General features: G+C 48.3%; 1 protein-coding gene across 1 annotated transcript in view; it reads right to left on the bottom strand.

Annotated features, from left to right (window-relative positions):
- WDR35 (WD repeat domain 35) overlaps window positions 1-22,327 on the bottom strand; it is a 515,604-nt gene that overhangs the window by 375,151 nt on the left and 118,126 nt on the right. Inside the window, exon 9 of the mRNA XM_085610631.1 lies at window positions 12,433-12,558. Coding sequence (XP_085466757.1) covers window positions 12,433-12,558 — 126 coding nt within the window. The remainder of the gene's footprint in view (window positions 1-12,432; window positions 12,559-22,327) is intronic.

Below are 22,327 nucleotides of genomic sequence, written 5' to 3'. Positions count from 1 at the left end.
TCATTTCAGGCTTAGTATGATTTGGCATGGCTCCGTCTTGTTCAATGCATCTGGAACCATAGGTATTATAGGAAAAGTATAGGCAAAGATTCCTGACCATGCTATTGGAGATATATTCCCCCTTATCATTGTTGCATCTACAAGCTTGCGTACAGTTGGCATTTTGCAGGATTGAGTGGTTGCGGAGAGATCCGGCTTTGATTTGCACTCACATCTCAAGATGATGTACAGAAGTTGCTGATTTATCTCCTCTTCCTAGTAGTTCTTTATCAATCTGCTCAGGGTGTCTGCTCACTGATGTCTGCACTCAGTAAATGCTCCTTTGTTAGCGTGATGTGATGTTTGCAGGAAGGTGGAGTATTATGTGGTGATGCTGGTTGGGCTACACCAGGGGTACTCATAGTACAGCCCGCGGGCCGCCAGCGGCCCGGCAAGCCTTTCTTGGCGGCCCGCGGACCTTGCAGACATCGTACCGGTGTTTTGTTTTTTTTCAACAGTGTCAGCAAACACAGACTCTGCTCTGTGGGGGCCCGGGGATTCAAGCGATAGTCCGAGTGGAGCTGCTGGGGCGCTAAGAGGTGAAATACAACAAAGCCTCGTTATCATGCAAATGGTCTCTTAAAGACCTGTGAAGTACTCGGGTGGGGCTGTGTGTGTGCCCTGGAAGGGAAGCTGCCTCAGCTGCCACACAAGCGAAGGGGGTGGGGGGGGGGGGTTGGTCGGGTGATAGGTGACAAAGAATGACAAGAGAACAGCAGGGTGTGAGAGTCGGGTAAGGGGACAGAGGGTGACAGAGGGCAGTAGGGACAGACAGAGATAGAGACTAACAGAGACAGGGACAGACAGAGACAGATACGCAGAGACAGGGACAGACAGATAGAGGCAGAGACAGACAGAGAGGCAAAGAGACAGACGGAGAGGGAGACGGAGAGGGAGGGCGACCGAGAGAGAGGGAGACAGACCATAAGCCCCTCTTGTGGCTAAATCAGATGAAGTGTGAAAATCCCAAACTGCTTAGGTGGTCCATTTCCCTACAGGGGATGGACTTCACAGTGGAACATAGACCTGGGACTGACCATGCCAATGCAGATGGACTCTCCAGATATTTCCACTTAGAACATGAAGACTCAACTGGTCAAGGTTAGTTTAATGTCCCTAAGTTTGGGGGGGGGGGTGTAGGAGAGTAGGGTCTGCTTTCTATTTTCACCCCCACTTTTTGCTTTTGCTTTACTGGTTTTCGACTTAGATGTGGCTGTGGGCCTGCTAATCAGACCCACAGCCCTGCTATTCTCTCTCTAAATTAATACTATGTACTTTAGGTGCCTAACCCAATTGGATAGGATCACCTTATTGGCCCCTGTACAGTGTACCTTAGGTACCCAGGGCATAGGTGTACCCTAGGCCTACCAGGGGCTGCAGCATGTATTATGCCACCCCTGGCCTGGCCTTCCATTATGACACAACTGGCTGATCACTCAGCTGGGGCAAGGTCGTGTAATCACCCCTTGCTTAGGTGTAGTATTCCTATACCTACCTTATATATAGACACATGTGTACCTATCAGCCACTCCTATGGCAGGCCTTAACAATCCTGGAGGCAGAGTGCTTGGTAACATGTGAGATAGTGCTCTAGCATGAGCTGGGCCTGTCTGCAGCTTTCGGAACCATGTCCTTATAGCTGTTCTATGATATAGCCTACCATATACTCTTAAAGTGCCTTATAATCTTAAACGGTTATGGTAACTATGGGTTGGCTTTATCAAAACATGTCGTGTAAGGTGTCTAACACTTTGGAATAATACCCCCATCCCATTTCTGGGAATGAGGATATTATCCCTCCCTTCTAGAGGGAGAAGACATGTTGAAACCTACTTACCCGGTTAAAGTTAACCAGAGCCCCAGCATCACAAAATGGATGCTGCTGCCACAACACAAGTCTGACCTCCTGCTGCTGGGAGTGATCCCGGCACGGGAGGCTTGGACAATAGGTTTCCTGCCTTGGGAGGTGCTAGCACCACCCCAGACAGGCCTTAGTGTATTGGGGCAGTGAGGGATGAAAGAAACTAGACACTGCCTGGGGCACACAAGGTGTCCCATGCATAGTCCAGTTCAAACCGGTGCTGGGGCACTCCAGCCCCAGTCCTGGCGCGAAACTGGACAAAGGGAAGGGGGTGTAACCACCCCCCTCCCAGGTCCCACCCATAAGGCGTGACCTAGCAGGCAACCCAGCCCCCCAGATTAGTATAAGTGTGGTAGCTGGGCCCCAGGAGATTAGATTATCCTGAACCTGCAACTTGAACAGAAACTCTGGACCTTCGACATTCGACGAAAGAAGAAGACTGAAGAATCTCCCTTGTGGCCAAGGAGTGGTCACCCTGTGTGAACAGGCACCATCAAGAGACTTACCCTTTGCTTTGCTGAAGTTCTACGAGGGACCGACTGCAGAGCCTGACCAGAGCCTTGACTTCCAGACTTCTCCGACCCTGATCCACATCCACAGCCGAGCTGAGATCTGTGGAGGCGACGAGAGACGTGGGACCGGCTACCTGGGAAAAGTGGCAAGTATCTTCCAGCGCAGCTTCTGAGGCACCCTCGAGGTTGTGCACCGGGGATTGAGAAGCCCCAACCCCAAGCACCATCTGCACCGAAGATCAGCCCCCCACACTCCACGAGTCCTGCGTGGGGCCCTTCTGCATTTTCCTGCTTGCCGCGTCTGTCCGGTTGCTTGCCCGGTGGCTAGTAACCTTTGCGATGACACACCTTCAATTTTCCACTGCTGGTTTGGCTCCTCCAGACTGGCTCCTGCTCCTCTGTAAAAGAGAAGCACCCCAGACCTTCCTGGTCTGCACCAGAAGCAAGTCCTCCATTCTTCGTGGGTTCCGCTTGCCAAGGCTTGGTGAGTCCTAGTTCGACTTTGACGCTGCCGACAGCACGAGCCTTCGTGGGACAGCTCGCCTCCTGGTCCTGGTCGTCCTCGACATCTCCTGGTACCCGTGGCTGCTGCGACAAGCTTCACCTCTTCACCTGCAATCTCCCGACATCGCCTGGTTCCTTCCTGGTTCCACGTGGTCACTGGCTAGTGACCCAGACTCTGTCCCTTCTGCTTGCAGGTATCCTTCCTTCTTGATCCCGGCCTTGGGATCCACCGGACACTCTTCACTGACTGCCTGTCAGCATCTTTCCTTCAGGCATCCATGGGAGTCGACGACGAAACCCGACGCAAGTTCACACCTATGCACCCGCAGCCCGTGGGCTAGGTAACTTGGGTACTCCGGTGCTCATCAGGGTATTGACTATCCTAGTGTCTAGTTCTCAAGTCTCGACTTCCTAGCTACTCCAGAAGTGTCCTAAATCTTATTAATTCTAAACTGTACTATTTCTATCGATTATACGCATTACGCGTGAGTGTTTCCACTCTGCACCTGAATCCCGTGGGCCTCCCACTTCCTAACCTTGGGTAGTATAGTGTAGCCCCAGCGATTCCCTAGGCCTAGGCCTATCCTATTTCCGTGACAGTGGTCCTTATACCACTTACTTAGTATATGGTTTGCGTGGCCCCTAGGGCCTAACTGTATTACTTACCTGTGTGACTTAATGTATGCTTGAATAAGACTGTGTTGTACTTACCTCGAATCTCATAAAGAGTGCTGAGGGTTTGACTAGAATAAATACACTTTATTTTATATATATATCTGTTGTGGTGTCCTTTCATTTGGTATTCAAGGGGTTACAAATGGTATAACAGCTGCCTTCACATGCCATTCAGAGTTTAGCCTAAGACTGCTCTTGTCCATGCTACCACTAGGATAGCTGGTCTATAAGGTTGACTTTACAACCAATCACCATAAGGGTTGTTTGGACTGATACAAGGTGTACACTAGAACTAGTGACATCATATATCAGGCCAACTTCTCACAAGGAGGATAAAAAACAGGGAGAGTAATAGACTGCCCCAAATGAAACGGAGTAACTACTTTAGGCAGGAAAGCAGCCCTGGTCCTAAGTACCATCCTTTCAGCATGTAATGTTAGAAAAGGGGGTTTAGAACTAAGAGCTTGAAGCTCACTCACCCTCCTTGCCGAGGTTATGGCTACAAGAAAGACCGTCTTAAAGGACAACAGCCTCAGAGGACAACAATGCAGAGGCTCAAACGGGGACCCCATCAGAAAAGTTAAAACAAGATTAAGGTCCCACTGTGGCATTACAAAAGGAGTAGGAGGAAACTTGTTTGTAAGGCCCTTGATAAACCTTAGTACAATCGGAGACTTAAATAATGACGGTTGATCAGGAAGACATAGAAAAGCCAATAAGGCCGAAAGATAGCCCTTGACCGTGGCCACAGCACAGCCCTGCTGAGCCAGGGAAAGAGCAAACTGAAGCACATCAGAAAGATGGGCTTTTAAAGGGTCAATGGATCTCTCTCCACACCATTTAACGAACTTAGACCACCTATATGAGTAAATGGACTTGGTGGAGTGTCGCCTGGCAAATAAAATAACATCCACCACATCAGGCGTGAGAGAGAAGGAATTCAGGTTGCCAGGTTGCCCCGTTCAATCTCCAGGCATGAAGGTGTAGGCTCTGGAGGTGGGGGTGTAGAACCTGCCCATCCGACTGCAAGAGGAGGTCTGCCCTCAGAGGGAGACGGAGCGGAGGGCACGAGGAGAGGTGGAGTAGATCTGTATACCACACCCTTCTTGGCCAATCCAGGGCGACCAAAATAACTTGGGCCTGGTCTTGGCGAATCTTCCTCGGAACCCGAGGAATCAAGGGTATGGGAGGAAACGCGTAAAGGAGTTGTGAGCCCCAACTCAACTGAAACGCGTCCCCCAACACCCCCTGCATCGGATACTGGAGACTGCGAAACGACGGGCAGTGCACGTTCTCGCGGGTGGCGAACAGGTCCACCCGACGGGTTCCCCACGTCCGAAAGACGTAACGAACCCCCTCTGGATGGAGCCTCCACTCGTGGTCGGCGGAGAACTGCCGTCTGAGACTGTCCGCATGTACGTTCAGCACCCCGGCCAGATGATTTGCCATCAGACAAATCCGATGGTCCTGAGCCCAGGACCATAGACGCAGAGCCTCTCTGCAGAGACAATGCGACCCCACTCCTCCTGCTTGTTGACATACCACATTGCGGTAGTGTTGTCCGTCAGGACTTGAACCAACTGACCGCGAAGGGAAGGGAGGAAGGTCTTGAGCGCCAAACGAATCGCCCGCAATTCCAGAAGGTTGATGTGAAGCAACCTTTCCTCTGGAGACCAAAGACCCTTGATCTCCAGATCCCCCAGATGCACACCACACCTTATAGTCGATGCATCAGTTATCACTGTGGCCACCGATGGAGGTAGATGGAAGGGCTTTCCTTGAGACAGATTGCCCTCCACGCTCCACCAAGACAGATCCGCTGCAGCTTCTCTGGAGATCCTGATCGACTCCCTGAGATCTCCGTTGTGCTGATACCACTGCCTGCGGAGGCACCACTGGAGCGCCCTCATGTGCCAGCGTGCATGGTTGACCAACAGAATGCAGGAGGCGAACAGACCGAGCAGACGAAAGACCTTCAGAACTGGAACAACCGCTCCATTGTGGAATAAAGGGACCATCTCCTGAATGTCGAGAATTCTTTGAGGTGGAGGAAATGCTCGACACACAGTAGTGTCCAGTACCGCCCCTATGAACAGGTTGCGTTGAGAGGGCACCAGGTGAGATTTGGGCACATTGATCGAAAAACCCAAGTCGAATAACAGCTGAGATGTTACCTGCAGATGATGCTGCACCATCTCTGGGGACTCTGCCTTCAGAAGCCAGTCGTCCAGGTAGGGGAAAAACGGAATCCCCGACCTCCTGAGATGGGCTGCCACCACTGCCATCACCTTCGTGAAGACCCGAGGTGCGGTAGTAAGACCAAACAGGAGGACCGCAAACTGGTAATGTTGCGACCCAACCGTAAAACGGAGATACTTCCTGTGCGACTTCAGGATTGGGACATGGAAGTACGCGTCCTGCAAGTCGAGCGACACCATCCAGTCTCCTTGCTGCAATGCCTGAAGAACCTGCGCAAGGGTCAGCATCCTAAACTTCTCCTGTTTCAGGTAAAAATTCAAGACTCTGAGGTCCAGAATTGGACGCAATCTGCCGTCCTTCTTGGGAATCAGGAAATACCGGGAGTAGCACCCCTGACCCCTTTCCTGCTCTGGAACCACCTCTATCGCACCCTTTTGAAGCAAAGCCAACACCTCCTTCTGCAGAAGAAGTAGATGGTCCTCTGAGCAGTAACCCTGGCAAGGAGGGTAAGGGGGAGGAAACTCACGAAAGGGAAGAGCATACCCAGTCTCCACGAGGTTTAAAACCCAAAGGTCGGTTGTAACAGATCTCAAACCTTGCAGAAAGTGGGACACCCGACCCCCCACAGGTCTTACATGTTCCAGGATGGGGGATCTAGGGCTGCTTCCCTGACGCTTCATTGGGAGCAGAGGAGGTAGAAGATGAAGAGGGTTTGCGGCCAGAACCTCACCGACCTCTTTGTCTCCCTCTATAGGACCTATAGAGGGAATTCTGCTGCTGCTGTTGCTGCTGAGGCTGCCGGAAGGAGCGAAATGAAGACCTCCCAAAACCTCTGAACTTCTTAAGCCCAAATACTTTAGCAGGAGCCTGCAGACCTAAAGACTTCGCCGTCACCCTGCTCTCTTTAAATCTCTGCAAGGCGGAATCAGCCTTTTCACCAAAAAGCCTCTGTCCGTCAAATGGCATATCCACCAATGTGGCCTGAACGTCCGTAGAGAAGCCAGATGAACGAAGCCACGCTTGCCTCCTAGTGGCTATAGATGACCCCATTATCCTTGCCACCGAATCAGCCGTATCAAGCCCTGACTGAATCACCTGCCTTGCAGCAGCCTAAGTGTCCGTGACCACTTCCATAAAGGACGCCTTTTCACCTTCTGGCAACTTAGGGGCTAACGATTTCATTGAGTCCATAGGAGCATGAACATAGCGCCCTAGCAAGCAGATGACATTAGTGGACTTAAGCGCCATGCTCCCAGAAGAAAAGGTATTTTTAGCCCCCTGATCCGCCTTCTTAGACTCCCTATCCGCAGGAGTCTGAGGAAAAGCCTCTGAAGCATGCTTCGAGCAGGACGCCTGTACCACCAGACTTTCTGGAGAAGGGTGTTAAGACAGAAAACCTGGATCCCCAGGTGCCACCCTATATCTTCTCGCCACCTGCCTGGAGACTGCCGGCGAAGAGAGTGGCTGACGCCAGACGTCAATAACTGGCTCCAAAATAGCCTCATTAAAGGGCAGCAAAGGCTCACTGGTCGAGGTAGGCGAGTGTAACACCTCCGTCAGAAGGTTAGGCTTATACTCCGCAGAGGGCAACTGCAAGTCCAGCAACTCTGCGGCCTTCTTTATCACAAGATGGTAAGGATCCAGTTCCTGCGGTGGAGAGGACCTAGAGGAAGAATGCTCCCACTCCGGAGTCGTATCCAGGCCACTAGCCTCCTGAATCCCTTCAAACTCGTCGGAAGATGAATCCACCTCACCTTCCTCCACCTCCACTCTATAACGCTCCTCCTCTAAGACCCTCTGGGCCTCTCTCCTTGAACGGATCCGAGGAGCCGGCGTCGGCGGCGCCGTACGCGGAGTCGGTGGAACCGAACGTGGAGCCGGAGGTGTCGGGGTCGGCGGCGCCGGAGCCGGACGCGGCGCCGAAGGAGGCGGCAACGGCGTCGAGGAAGGCTCCGAAGAAGGTCGATCCAATCGAAGCCGAGATGGATCCCCAGTCGGCGCCGGAAACTGCCACGAAGGCGCCATCGGCAGAAAGGGCATAAACGGGGCCTGAGCATAATGCTGCGGCACTCCCAGAGTATATGCCATTGGACCCACGGGACCAGTAGGTGCGCCGGATGGGAAGGCAGCCCGTTGGAAAATCCCATACATCGCGTCGAATCCGCACCCGGAGTCGGGAACTGCGGATAAGGGAATAATCCCGGATCCGGTTGAGGAGTACCTGGTACCGGAGCCGCAGTGTCCTTAACAGGCGCCGCAGGATCATCCGGCTCTGGAGAAGGCTCTTTTCTTGCTCTTGCTCGGCCTCCGAAGCCGAAGACTCCACTGGAACCGGCGACTGCGCCGGCGTATGCGCCGGCGTATGCGCCGGCGACTGCGCTGGAGACGGCGCCGGGTACCGCTTCGGCGAAGGAGATCCCCATGGAGACTTAGACGGAGAAGGAGACACATCCTTACTTCGACGTCGAGGCGAAGTCGATCTCGACGCCTTGCTCTTCGAAGACCGGCGCCGAGAGGAATGCTTCCTCTTCTTATGATGTTTCTTCGACTTCGAAGAATGCGAAGTCGACGACTCCGGTCTCGAACTTTCCTTCTTCCTACCTCTGTTCTCCTTCTTAGCCTTGTCCATGAAGAGCTTCGCCTCCCTTTCTTTCAAGGCCTTGGGATTCATCCTTCTGCAGCTAGAACAATCTTCCACGTCGTGGTCGGAAGAAAGGCACCACAAGCAATCTTCATGGGGGTCTGTCAATGACATGTGGCCCCCACATTCCCTACAGGGTTTAAAACCAGACTTCCTAGTCGAAGACATGCCAATTTTTTCCAACAGTAACCACCAAACGACTACAAAGTAGCAGGAGGGTGCTAGAAAAACCGTTGCGCGTCCACAGCGCAGAAAAAAGGGAACTGACGTCATCACGCCGACGTGGCTCTCTTATGGCTCCGGTGACGTCATACGGAGTCGCGAGCGGAGCCGATGCATTATGACGTCCACGTCGGCGTAGAGAGCTGGGGAAAAAAAGTTACATGGAATGCTGGCGCAGGGTATATTCACAAGGTGAGGAATCCACTGGCAGATGTATCCATCAGAAAGACAGATTCATTGGTTTAGATCAGGGGTATTCAAACTGGGGGGTGGGCCCCCCTAGAGGGGCCTTACCTGATGCCAGGGGGGCACCAGGCTCTGGTCAAAAGAAGCATCATGCTGATAGCAGTGCTTTGTTTTAAGCTAAAAAGAAATGATCAGCAGTCAGCAACTATGTAATGGGTCATTTTTAAAAGGTTTAACATAACTGTAATGGTTAAGACATACTTAACATTGCAAATTGAATAGAATAATTGTGGAAAACTCTGAGGGGGCCCCCAATTATTTTTATTTATTCTGAGGGGAGTGGGGGTGCAGCATGAAAAAGTTTGAAGATCACTGGTTTAGATGAACACAGTTAATACGGGTGTAAATGAGCAGAGCTGCAGCACTGTGACATCCTTTTTATAGTCAAGCACACATTGTATAAGGTAGCACCACTTTGAAGCCAGAGTGATAAGGGTAGGGCACAAACCAGTATTGGACGAAAACCCTCACTCACCCAGCGGCTCTGGCGTCTTCCGGGTATACTTATATACACGTACCACGTAGATTCAGATGCTCCCGCCGGAGACACATAGGAGAACCCGGTCGGATTTGTAGGTAAGCTTTGGGCACTGAATACCCCCACGCTCTATTTTCTCGCTGGTGCTGAGGCTCTCTGCATTTGTTTACGTAACCTATTGAGAACTAGGATTTGCCCGGCTTACCTGCCTACCGTCTCATGGCTAGCACGAGTATCTCGTTTTACGAGTACCTCTTGTTCCCGCTTTCATGTTTTTTGGGGAAAGTCGGAACTCATTGAGACTGTACTTTAATGATGTTATTTAGTCAAATGAGCCTCATATATATGCTAGTGTTTGTGTCGGGTCCTCTGACCGATAGCCTAACAAGCATTGAGTGATTCGAACGACATGAGTTTAGATTAAGGGAATGATCACCTTTTGGTCTGCACTTTATTTTAAATCTATTTTTCTATAGACGGCCAGAATTATCCTCATGAGAATTGGTCACTATGATGTATCTTTAGATCTTTGTAACATTGTCATGTTGTTGCTCCCTTCTATGTTTACACTTAGAGTGTTCTGGGTTTTAGGCTGGACCATACAATCATCTTTACAATCATTTTTACTCGGCTCTTGCCTACTTGTTTTTGTCCCATTAACAGAAACCGACAGAGGTGAGTGTCTCTGATGACGGTTGAGTGGGAGGACACTGACAATATATAGGTAAGAGCTGTGTTTCATACAATCGAAGACACAGATTGTATTATTCTTCATGGCACAACATTAATACAATGAGTGATGACTCACTTTTATTATTTTTTTATTATTATTGTTTTGCAGAGCCCCTTGACTACCAACTAAAAGAGGATTGACAGGATTGGTCAAGTATTGTGGCTTTGACAATGAATATTTATTATTATTCTTACATATATATCTTTTTGCACTTTCTTAGCAGAGTGACTTAGGTCTATAGGTCCTGAAGAAAGCCAAGAACTTAGCTGTCATTTATGGCTGAAACATGTTGACCGTAGTAGAATAAGGGTATATATATTTAACCCTCTTTTCACTTGCTTTTTAAACACTACCACTTTTTGGGAAGAAGAATAAAAATTGGTGCCCCAGAGTAGGTAGTTTTTAATCACCACTTTACTATTTTTTGCACTCTGCCCCTCCTTACCTTTGAATTGGGAGATTCTATACGTGCTTTGCACTCCAGCTCCTTCCCATTAGGGGTTAAGTTGTAGCCCACATGGGGTACCTTTTGGTCCCCATGTGTTGGAGGAACCCAATGATGAAGCATGTCACACTCGGGTGAGTGAGGGTTTTCGTCCAATACTGGTTTGTGCCCTACCCTTATCACTCTGGCTTCAAAGTGGTGCTACCTTATACAATGTGTGTTTGACGATTCTTTGGTAGAAGTATTTGGTGGCATTATTCTACCTCTGACCCTTGTGTGTGAGATACACATCCTTTTTATAGCCAGCCTACAAGCCAGAGGTAGAAACAGCTTTGAAATAATGATTCTTCTTGTGGGTAAAAGAGATACTCAGAGGACAGTCTCTCTGGAGATCTTTGTTCTTTAAACGTTTGTGGACCAAAGGTGACCAAGCTAGACTGAGAACTAATTTGGGAGATGGTTCTGTTAAGATCTGAATCAGGTGAATTTAGTGCCTAGATGACATATATTTGTTTCACTAGATACAAGAATATCCAGTGGGAGAATTTATACCAGCCAAAAAACTACATTTAACTAATGTTTAAAGGAATGTGTTTTGATGTTTGTCTCCACTTGATGGCAAATAAGGGGCATTATGATTGGCGTATAAGATCACTGTATTTCAGCAGGACATTGTGTTTCCAATCTTGTACTTTCCTTTAACAAATCACTGCAGGTGCATTAATCATATTGCTTTACAGAAAGAATCCATATACTACACAATCTCAAAAATTGTGCATGTGATGCATCTGCATCACTTGCACAAGAGTCAGCCCAGACTGTGGCTTTTAAAGTGCCCATGACTAACAGCAGTTTGAAACAAAACTAGTTGAATGGGCGTGCTTCCTACACCCTATTATTTGTCCTAATACAGCATAATTTTCACAGTCCCTGTCACTGGGGGTACAGATGTTTAGTCGTCGTGTCTATTGATGATTCCAACAATCACAGCACAGTCTGTGAGAGGTGAGTTGTGGAGGCTATTCTGGTATGTTAATAAAAAAAAATCTTTATAATATAGTAAGGCACGGACGGACACATCGAGACATTATTATTTAAAGAGCCTGATTACTGTGTCATTATGAATTAGAGCCTGATTACTGTGTCATTATGAATTCGCGTTTAAAAATCTGACACCGACTCCTTGAGTAAGAATTAATTTCTCAACCAAACCACCCCTGGAAAGTGCAGAGTACTTGACAACAGTATCCAATGCCCTTGGACACTAGTAGGGAGCGACCATCACAATCAAGGATTCTAACCTGCAACCTCTGGCTGTCCAAGGACCAGAGAAAAAGGTCAGACAATGTATTTATATAACACTACCATGCCACATCTTTGTCTCTTTCAAATTCCCTGTAAACTAATATAAAGTGGTGACAAATATATTTGGAATGTCATGTACTGCAGGTGTTCCCCTTGATTGGTACATTTCTTTATAAGGAGTAGCGGTAGGATGTCAGTGCTAAATTCACAGTTATGTCACTTTCAGAATTCAATTCCACATTCAATCAGAGAAACTTTTTCACAGGCACTACCAATGCCTGTTGCACTAAAGGAAGCGAGAACGCAAAAAATTATCAGTGGGATGTGGGTTTTAACGTCACATACTAGTCATCTCAATTGCAGTCTGGCTGCTTTCAGGAGGTAAATCAGAACTTGCCCTGCACCCCAAAGAGCAGGCTTCTCCAAGGGCTGTTGCTGGGGAGGATATCATGGCTACCAGCCTTGCAAAGACGTTCAATGCCACATACAAAAATGTAGCACTAACAAAATCCAGGTCAGCTGCTCACAGGCAGAAAGTAATTTTACATGATTTCACATTCTATGACACCTACCTTGTAATCAGGTCTAATATTTGCAAAATATATGAAAGAATCAACAGCTAGGCCAACTCGTAGTCCTCCTCCTTCCCAAGATATTGCCGCCATCTGTTTTCCAGGAACTTTCAGAGTACGGAGATGCTGGAAAATTAAATATTTTGTGTTAGTTCACTCGCTAGAGACATTGAAGACATCAACTAAAGAAAAGAAGTGGAACATGCAGCAGTCCTTTCAAACAATTTATTTTTAACAGCAGTGGAACCTAACTACTGAAAAAGACGTACAGTGTTAAACAGTCTTTTTTGTTGTTGAAATATTTTTATTTTTATTTTGTTATAACAAGAAAATAACATGAAAAACAAATCATGAATACTTGACATATAATATTGGATAATCCATCGTAGTTTCGTCTGGTATACGTTCACAGTAAATTTCCATTACAAGGCATTACATTTAATGACACAAAAGAACCAGTGTTGTATGGAGCATAGAATAGAGTCACAAACTTTCTGTGTGGCATCAGTAGAAACATAGAATACATCATTCAAGGGTCTTCCAATCCCCTTCGTGGCGGTGCTCCCCCTCCCTCCGTTTCCCCTTCCAATTCTAAGCCGTAGTATTTCATCCATGGTGCCCATATTTTCATAAATTTCCGAGGGCAGCCCCTAACTTTATATGTTACCTGTTCTGCCACCATGTATAAGTCTAAGCATGTCCTCCATTCTTTTAGTGTGGGTACTTGTTGTGCCCCCCAGTGTTTCGGTATATCACGCTTGGCCACCACCAATCCCAAGTTAGCTAAAATTAATTTTCATTGTGGGAAGTCTACGTCTGTTGAAATACCTAGCAGAAGATATTTTGGCTCCATTTCAAGTTGAATGTCAAGGATGTTATTGAGCTCACCCACAATCCTTCCCCAGTATACCTGGATTTCTGTGCATTCCTATAAAGTATGGATAAAAGTGCATCCACCCCATGACATCTAAGACATTTTGGATTTTCCGCTCTCCCTATTTTATGAAGTCGGACTCTGTCGAAGTATGTACGATGCAGAATTTTGTATTGGATGAGGCGTAACCTAAGTTTGATCGCCACCTCCCGTGGATGCATAAGAGCAGCCTCCCAGTCTATATCTTCTAATACTCACGTGGTCTTTTCCCACTTAGTTCGCAGCGGACCAAGCTTCTCCGACATATTATTGAGTAGTGTTTTGTAAGTATACGAAACAGCTTTAGCCAGAATCTCCTCCTGCAAGAGGCGACCATCTAGCGAGGCATATTCTGGTAGTGTCTCCCCTTCCAATCCCTACGCTATCCATGCATGTTTCAACCGGAGGTATGCATAGACCTGTGTATCATGGAGTTGGTACCTATCTTTGAGTGTTTCAAAGCAGGCTAGCTGTCAGACTCCCCCACAGAGTTACCTGTGTCTTGCGGAGAGATCTCGCAGAGGCGACATGGGCTATCGTCCCCACACACACCTCATTCTTAGTTGAACGGTCAACAAACTAGGATAGAAGGGGGGGCAGGGATGGTAGCTAGTGATCTGGGTGATGTCGGGGTGGAGTAGCGGGCGTCCCTCTGATGTCAAGGATAGGGAAACGCCAACTGGACCGGAAAACAAAAGGAGACCCGTTACCATCAACAGTGGCCACCTGTGACCGTACACATGCAAACACACATGCGTGAGCCAAGGAGTACCTCAGTGTATTTTCCTGAAGGTCTGCTACCATCAAAAAGGAAAGGAACTGTAGTCTTGCGAGGAGTGAACGCTCCTGCGCTTTTCAACATACGTCACTGGCAAAGTCAACAAGCGCTCTAGCACAGTATAGATCAACCAAGGACAAAATCAGAAAGCGCTCCAGCGCGGTATAAACAAATGAGGACAAAATCAGCAAGCGCTCCAGCGCGGTATAAATAACTGAGGACAAAATCAGCAAGCGCTCCAGCACAGTATAAATAACTGAGGACAAAATCAGCAAGTGCTCCAGCGCAGGAAAAAATCAACCAGGGACAAAAATCAGCAAGCGCTTTATCGCGGAATAAACAACTGAGGGAAAAATCAGTAAGCGCTCCAGCGCTGTACTAAACAACTACGGGCAAGCAGTAAGCGCTCCAGCGCGTGGTCGACAGGTACTCACGGTAAATGCAGCTAGTGTTCCACAGCGCCTTGCTATGACGTGGCAGGGCTTGGTCGCACCAACGCGGCAGCAAAGCTCACTGTCTCTCGCTCTTGCGATACTCACTCCAAATAGACGCTACAAGCACTCCAGCGGCAGAGGCGGTGACAGTTTTGTGCTTCAGCGTTTCAGCGCGGGTGTCGAGTACCTGAATCAGGGTCCAGAGGCAGCGTTTCCGTGTAGAACATCAGGACAGGCATCGGGAACGTTAATCCGAAGCGCCGTACCCGGGGGAAAGCCGCAGCTGATAAGCGGTTTCCCCCAGAAGCGCTGATGACGTCCCGCTATTTCCGGCGAGAGACTGGACCGCTCATGGCAGGCACCGGAAGTGGGTATGTCGCGTCTCACTCGCGCAACCCTGACGCGCACAGGCACACAACCCTGACGCGCACAGGCAAACAGGTCAGTCGGACCATGACACTAGCTCTCCCCTCTCTAAGAGATCTCCTACCTTGGAAATGCCTATGAGGTCCCATTTTTTAAAACCACGAAGCTTCCCAATCTCAGGCAGTCTGATGCCTTCCCATAATGGGGTCTCTCTGGTATGTTTCTTGTCCCAATGCATTTGCCTTTCTGCACTTTTCCACGCCTCCAGCGATCTCTGGGTTGCTGGAAGTAGTTGACTATTGCCCTTACCTCCATATAGATAATGGAGGTATGTATGTGGTCCAAATTGTAGTCTTTCCAGCCTATAAGCCGAATCGTCTCTTCTTCTATGAATCCAGTCATTAATGACAATAAGATGGGATGCCCTGTAGTATGCCCTAACGTCATGGAGGGCTAGGCCCCTGCTGTATTGACCCCTCTGCAAGGTTCGGAGTGCCACCCGTGGGGAGGCTCCAACCCATAAAAGCAAGCGCAGTTCACTATCTATTTGGTTGAACAATGTGTCTGGAACTTTACAGTAGGTATTTTGCAGCACAGAGAGCAACTGAGGAAGCGTAATCATTTTATACATAGCTGCCCGCCCAATGAAGGTGAGGGGAAGATTGCGCCATCTCTTGACGTCATCCTGAAAGTTAAGAAAAACTCTTGACATTACATTTTATGTTCTCAGTTACATTCATGGTGATAGAGACCAAGGTATGTGAACCCCTCCAATTACCAAGATAAACATTTGGGGTATAACTGAGGCTCTGGCCTCCCAGTGATTGGGTAGAGGGTCGATTTATTCCAATTGATTTCATATCCAGAATGTCTCCCATATAGCTAAAAAATCTGTAGGATTTGAGGGAGAGTCACGCTCGGGTAGGTGACATACAGTAAAATATCATCTGCATATAAAGATATGTGTTCTTCATCAAGCTGCCTAGCATCATCCACAAACCCACCTAACCCAGGGGAGCACCGGATGACGCAGGCAAGAGGCTCCAGGATGAGGGCAAAACGTAATGGGGAAAGGGGGCAACCCTGTCTAGTACCCCTGTTAATTGGCCAGGTATGTGATAAGGCCCCGTTGACTCCGACTCTGGCTTCGGGTTTCGTGTATAACAGTCCAATCCAAGCTAGGAAGCCCGGACCAAACCCGAATTTCTTCAAAACGTGTATCATAAAAGGCCAATGAACCGTATCAAACGCCTTTTCAGCATCTAGGGAGAGGAGTAAATGTGCACTCTCCCGATCTTGAACGGTGTCCATCCAATTGGCCACCCTTCGTAGATTGTAGCGCGTGGCGTGCTTTGGCATAAAGTCGGACTGGTCATCGTGAATTAGCACGGTAATTACTTTTGTGAGGCGTGTGGCGAGAACAGTAGCTAAGATTTTAGTTTCAATATTTAACAATGATATGAGGTGATAAGATCCACAGTCATCTGGTGGCTTCCCAACCTTATGTATCACTACCACTGTTGCTACTCTGAGATCGGCAGGTAGCAGTTCAGCATCTCTGGATTCTGTAAACAACGTTAGTAGACGTGGCGCTAGAAGAGTGTTCTGTTTTTTGAAGAATTCTTCTTGGAGGCCGTTGGGACCCGGCGTTTTCCCCAGTTTTAATCTATTGATGGCTTCTGTTATTTCTTCCAGTGTAATGTCTACGTCCAGAGCCTCTCTCTCCTCTGGGGGAAGACAGGGGAGCTCTATATCTTCAAGGTATTCGGTTATTTGCGCTTCACTAACACTTACTTGGGCCGCATAAAGTATTGTATAGTATCAGGCAAAGGCCTCGGATATGTCTTGTGGTGTGGTGTAGTGTCTGCCTGCTTCCCTAATGGACGCGACCCATCTAGAGTCTTGTTCCTTCCTACCCAGCCATGCCAATAGTTTACCCGTTCTGTCCCCAGTTTATATAGACGTTGTTGTAAAGCAAGCTGGTGTGTCTGCACTTCTATCGTGGCCAATGCTTGGTACTCTCTTCTAGTAATATCAATCTGACGGAGTGTGTGCGTATCTAATGTAGGGGCCCGCTGTTCTCAAGCTCTAGCAGCCTGATTTCTAATGTCAGGAGCTCCTGAAGCTCGCATCTTTTGTGGTAGGCAATGATATGTTGTGCTCTATCTCGTAGCACAGTTTTAAAGACTTCCCAGAGCGTAATGGCCGATTGAACCGAGCTCTAATTTTCTCTAAAATAAAGTTCCACTTATACTCTAAGTTCTTTGGCTACTTGATGGTCTTTCAGGGCCCACGCATTCAGCTTCCAGGAGGAATTATGTCTGCTCTTCCATTTCCCTACTTTCAAATAGAGTGGTGAATGATCTGAGATACCTCTAGCCAAATATTCTACCTCTTCTATATGATCAACCTCTCCAGCTGGGGCAAAAAGATAATTCAGCCTTGAGAACACCCTATGTGCTCCAGAAAAGTACGAGTACGCACGTCTGGACGGGTGGCGACTTCTCCATAAGTCAGTTAACCCAAAAGTCTCCTGGAATTTTGCTAGCGTAGTGAGCTCCCTTGACCCCGCACGCATGAGCGTGCGGTCCAAGGTAGGAGTGCATACGTCATTGAAATCGCCTCCAATAATATGTGTGGCAGGGCCTGCTTGTAAAAGGATTCAACTACCATATCTAACGTGCATTGTTGAAGACGTGGGGGGGGGCGTACACACTGATGAGTAACCATGAGGCATGATTCCAAACACCCTGGACCGCTACATAAGTATCCTCTGGATCCTCCCATTTTTGATTAACCCTGAAAGGGGGAGAATTTGCGTGCGAGAATCGCCACTCCTCTGGAACCTCGGGTGAAGCCTGCATGTGCAAGTGTGGTGTATTGTCCCCTGCCGAGAAACAAGCAGTGTGGACCCATAAGGTGAGTTTCCTGCAGTAGTACAAAGACCGGTTTAAGTATCTTGAGATAGTTGGACACATCCCACGTTTGATCTAATTCCCTAACCCATTGACGTTTCACGTCAGTAATGTGTAGTCTTCTCTAGCCATGTGAGAGGCAAGCGTAACCTAACTATTGCCCACCACGCTCTCTGAGGAGTGGGATCGCCGTATCTTTTCTGATCCAATTGTATGCTCTGATGTTGTATGTCATCCATTGCTAAGACATCTGACCGCAATGCAGATCCAAAACAGTACCCAGACGTATCAGTATTGATGTGAACAAACCAAACCAACCTAAACAACGACCCCCTTAACCAACATATCGGAGAAAAGATTACAGTGTTTCTCATATCTCCCTCCCCACACTCTGTAGGCGCACCCAAAGCCCCCAACTTCGTCAACATGACAATACTGGTGCAGGAAACCATTCATAGGTCTGTACCCCACCCTCCTCCCTTTATTCACACAACCAAAAACGTATTGTAAGAGTAACAACCCACTGTATACTTCCCTCTTGTCTAGCTAGAGTCCAAAGTGTCTGCCAAATCACTGAGGTTCTACAGGGTCTCCTTAAGGGCGCCCGGCACCAGAGCATCATTCCTCCTCACCACTGTGATGAAGCTCAATATTAAACAGTCCTGCCCATGCGCGGGATCCAAAGCACTTTTAATTTACATTTCCTTTAGAAAAACCAATATAAAACAATAAGGAATAATTTTGTCTTTTTTTAAATTCGATTTTCATGAAATAAACAGTCACCCTTTAGGAAAGAAAAGTGATAACAATAAAAATAACTTTCACAAACCTTTTTTAGAAGGAAAAAGTTAAGGAAATAGGGAGAATGTAGGTAGATAGGCTACAGTTTATATAGTCTGGTTATCTGATTATTTAAAGAAGCACATCCCTCTGCAATCCCATAACACCTATCAGTGGGAGTAGATCAGTTTCAATTTTACAGATGCTTAGGATCCTGAACAGAAAAGAGCCACTTTTTTGTTCTTTTCCATGGGGAGGAAAGAAGGTTGCTTATGACGGTGATGAAGACTACCATGGAGGAGAACTAGGATTTCAAACACTACCTTTTACATCTCATTCAGGTAGTGCGGAACAGAAGAAGCTTTCTTTCACAAAGAACAACAGCGCTGTTGTGGTCCAAAATGGTATAAAAGCAATAAAAATACCAAAGATATGAAATATGATGATATATGAATCTTTTTTAGTCATAACTAGCCAATAAGGGCAGTGCTGAGTGCTCCAGGACTTCTGCAGAGGATCCGAAAAACAGAACTAACCTAACTGACACTTATAGGGTATGATTGGATACTGATGGGATACTGGCGAAGTGTACTTCTTGAAAGAAGTAGCACCAGTATTACAGGCTCCAACGGTGGCAGCCTTATATTTTCAATTCCTCCATTATAAAAAGGTTTGTGAAATAGTTTTTTGAGGTTTCTAAGTCAATAGCACTGCCTTTTTTCTTATAGTTGGTTGTTATTTTGAAAGAAAAATGGATTAAATGTGGCTTCTAGCACCAATCACTCAATCCAGTAGAAGACACTAGAATAGAACATCAGACATGGGTCTAATGGAGTGCAGCTAGGTGCCACTGGAACCAAGCTACATCCGATTATCAAGCCCCAATCAGGGCGAAGCCAGTCTTGGGTTGCTTGTGTTCCGGTTCAAGGAGGGCCTGGCCTGGCAGTTTAGTGACCTATCTATTCCTACTGGAGCAGGGTCGAGAATGATTTGCACATTGCTGGGTTCAAACTGAGGTGGCACGGTGGGTAAAAGAATAATGGGTTGGAATGCTACCCCGTGCATGTGGTTGGGCTTATTGCGAGCATTCCTTAATTCACAATTGGTGTTTGATGTAATGGCATAAGTGCCCAAGGATATGCCCAGTCGTGGGTCCCATGCTCACTATGCCCCTGGAACCAAGCCACACCTGACTGATGAGCCCCAATCAGGGGAAAAGCCAGCCTTGGGTTGCTTGTGTTCGGTTTAGGGAGGGCCTGGCAACTAAGACTGGACTGTTCCTATTCGAGCAGGGTTCAGCTGATTCGCCTGTGGCTGGGTCCAAACTGAGGTGGCATTGTGGGCAAAAAAACAATAGGTTGGAAAGCTACCTGAGCAATTGCCAAAGATTATACATATTGCAAGCATTCCTCCCATCGCCTTTTGTGTGCTTTAAGCAATTTGCACCTTCAATCAATCAATCAATCGATAAAAAAACATTTGTAAAGTGCACTACTCACCCGTGGGGGACTCAAGGCGCGGGGGGGGGGGGGGGGGAGGGGAGGGATGCTGCTACTGCCCGAATAGATAGGACTTCTGAAGGTTAGCAGGTCCTGGGTTTGCCGTAGGAGGGTGGGAAGGGTGTTCCAGGTCTTGGAGGCGAGGTGGAAGAACGATCTACCGCCGGAGGTCGCTCTTCCGATGCGGGGGACGGTGGCAAGGGCGAGGTCGGCAGAGCCGGCGGTTGGGGGTGTAGAAGGTGTCGTCTGTTGAGGTATGCTGGTTCGGTGTTGTGGAGTGCCTTGTGTGCGTGGGTGAGGAGCTTGAAGGTGATCCTCTTGTTGACGGGGAGCCAGTGCAGGTCTCTCAGGTGGGGTGTGATGTGGCTGCAGCGAGGGATGTCGAGGATCAGGCGTGCAGAGGCGTTCTGGATGCAATGAAGTTGTTTCAGGAGTTTGACCGAGGCTCCTGCGCAGAGGGCGTTTCCGTAGTCCAACCTGCTGCTGACGAGGGCCTGGGTGACCGTTCTTGTTTCGGTGGGGATCCACCTGTAGACCTTGCAGAGCATGCGGAGGGTGTTGAAGCAGGAGGACGAGATGGCATTGTCCTGCTTTGTCATGGAGAGAGTAGAGTCGAGGATGAACCCCAGGTTGCGTGTGTGGTCGGTGGGTGTTGGTGCTGTTTCCAGTGCGGTCGGCCACCTGGAGTCGTCCCAGGCCGAGGGGGTGCAGCCGAGGATGAGGACTTCTGTCTTGTCCAAGTTTAGCTTCAGACGGCTGTTCTTCATCCACTCGGCGACGGCTTTCATTCCTTCGTGGAGGTTGGTTTTGGCTGTGAAGGGGTCCTTGGTGAGGGAGAGGATCAGCTGGTGTCGTCGGCGTAGGAGATTGTGTTGAGGTCGGGCGACGTGGGCGAGCGGTCTCATGTAGATGTTGAACAATGTCGGGCTGAGGGATGAGCCCTGGGGTACACCGCAGATGATCTCGGTGGCTTCGGAGTGGAAAGGGGGGAGGCGGACGCTCTGGGTTCTGCCGGAGAGGAAGGAGGTGGTCCAGTCCAGAGCCTTGTCTCGGATCCCAGCATCATGGAGGTGTGTGCGTAGGGTGTGGTGGCAGACAGTGTCGAAGGAGGCTGACAGGTCCAGGAGGATGACGGCCGTGGTTTCGCCGTTCTCCAGCAAGGCCCTGATGTCATCGGTGGCAGCGATGAGGGCAGTTTCGGTGCTGTGGTTGCTGCGGAACCCGGACTGGGACGGGTCCAGGATGCTGTTCTCCTCGAGGTAGCGGGTCAGTTGTCTGTTGACGGTCTTCTCGATGACCTTCGCCGGGAACGTGAGCAGGGAGATGGGCCCGGAAGTTCTTGAGGTCCTTAGGGTCAGCCTTGGGTTTTTTGAGCAAGGCGTTCATCTCGGTGTGCTTCCAGCTCTCTGGGAAGGTTGCTATCTCGAAGGAGATGTTGATGGCTTTCCGGAGATGGGATTTGTTCAAGGTTTCAGGAAAGCTTGCATTTGTTTTTTTTCCCACTTTTTGACCTACCAGATATTAAATAATTATCTGTCAAAGCCATGTGTTGCCTCTACTGACTGCACTTTCCATCGCATGACGGGAAAATGTAATTATTGGTTCTTGTTAGGTAATTTTGGATTGCGCCAGTGAAAAGTGTTTCCTTTCTGGAAACATCCTGGTCAGGGTCCTTCAGATTTATTTTTTGTGCGGACAATTACAGTGTCAGCCGGTGGTACGGTCATTTTCTTTTCATCCTACTACTCTTGACCTGCGTGTCTAGGTTCACCTAACTTTGCCTTTTGCTTCCATTTTAAACAGTCAACAAGACGGATAAGTTACTTACCTGTAATCCTAGTTCTCTTCCACTCAAAGTCATAAGCATGACAACATGAATGTGGCATGAGTTCTGCTATTTGTATTTGGGATTAAATGGAAGAAATGACGCCGTGGTTTAGGAGGAAGAGAAAAGGAAACTCATAAGGCTTTTTCTATTGCTCTCACTCCTACTTCCTTATTTTATCACTTGCATCATACCTTTAATCGTGGAGGTGCTATTGCCTTAATCCCTGTGGTGCGAGGGATGGGTCAAAGGAGGTAGTATCTCGTGAGTGCCCTTTTACAGCAGAGAAATCTTATTTTTTTTGTTTAAAAAGGGAACAAGAGAGTGCCTATTTCCGAGTTCAGTTCATCTCAAACAGCAAACACTGATCATGTAGGCAGAAACA

The sequence above is a fragment of the Triturus cristatus genome, chromosome 6, assembly GCF_964204655.1.
Source record: "Triturus cristatus chromosome 6, aTriCri1.1, whole genome shotgun sequence".
In the NCBI taxonomy this organism is placed as follows: Eukaryota; Metazoa; Chordata; class Amphibia; order Caudata; family Salamandridae; genus Triturus; species Triturus cristatus.
This window is presented reverse-complemented; position numbering and strand designations above follow the sequence as displayed.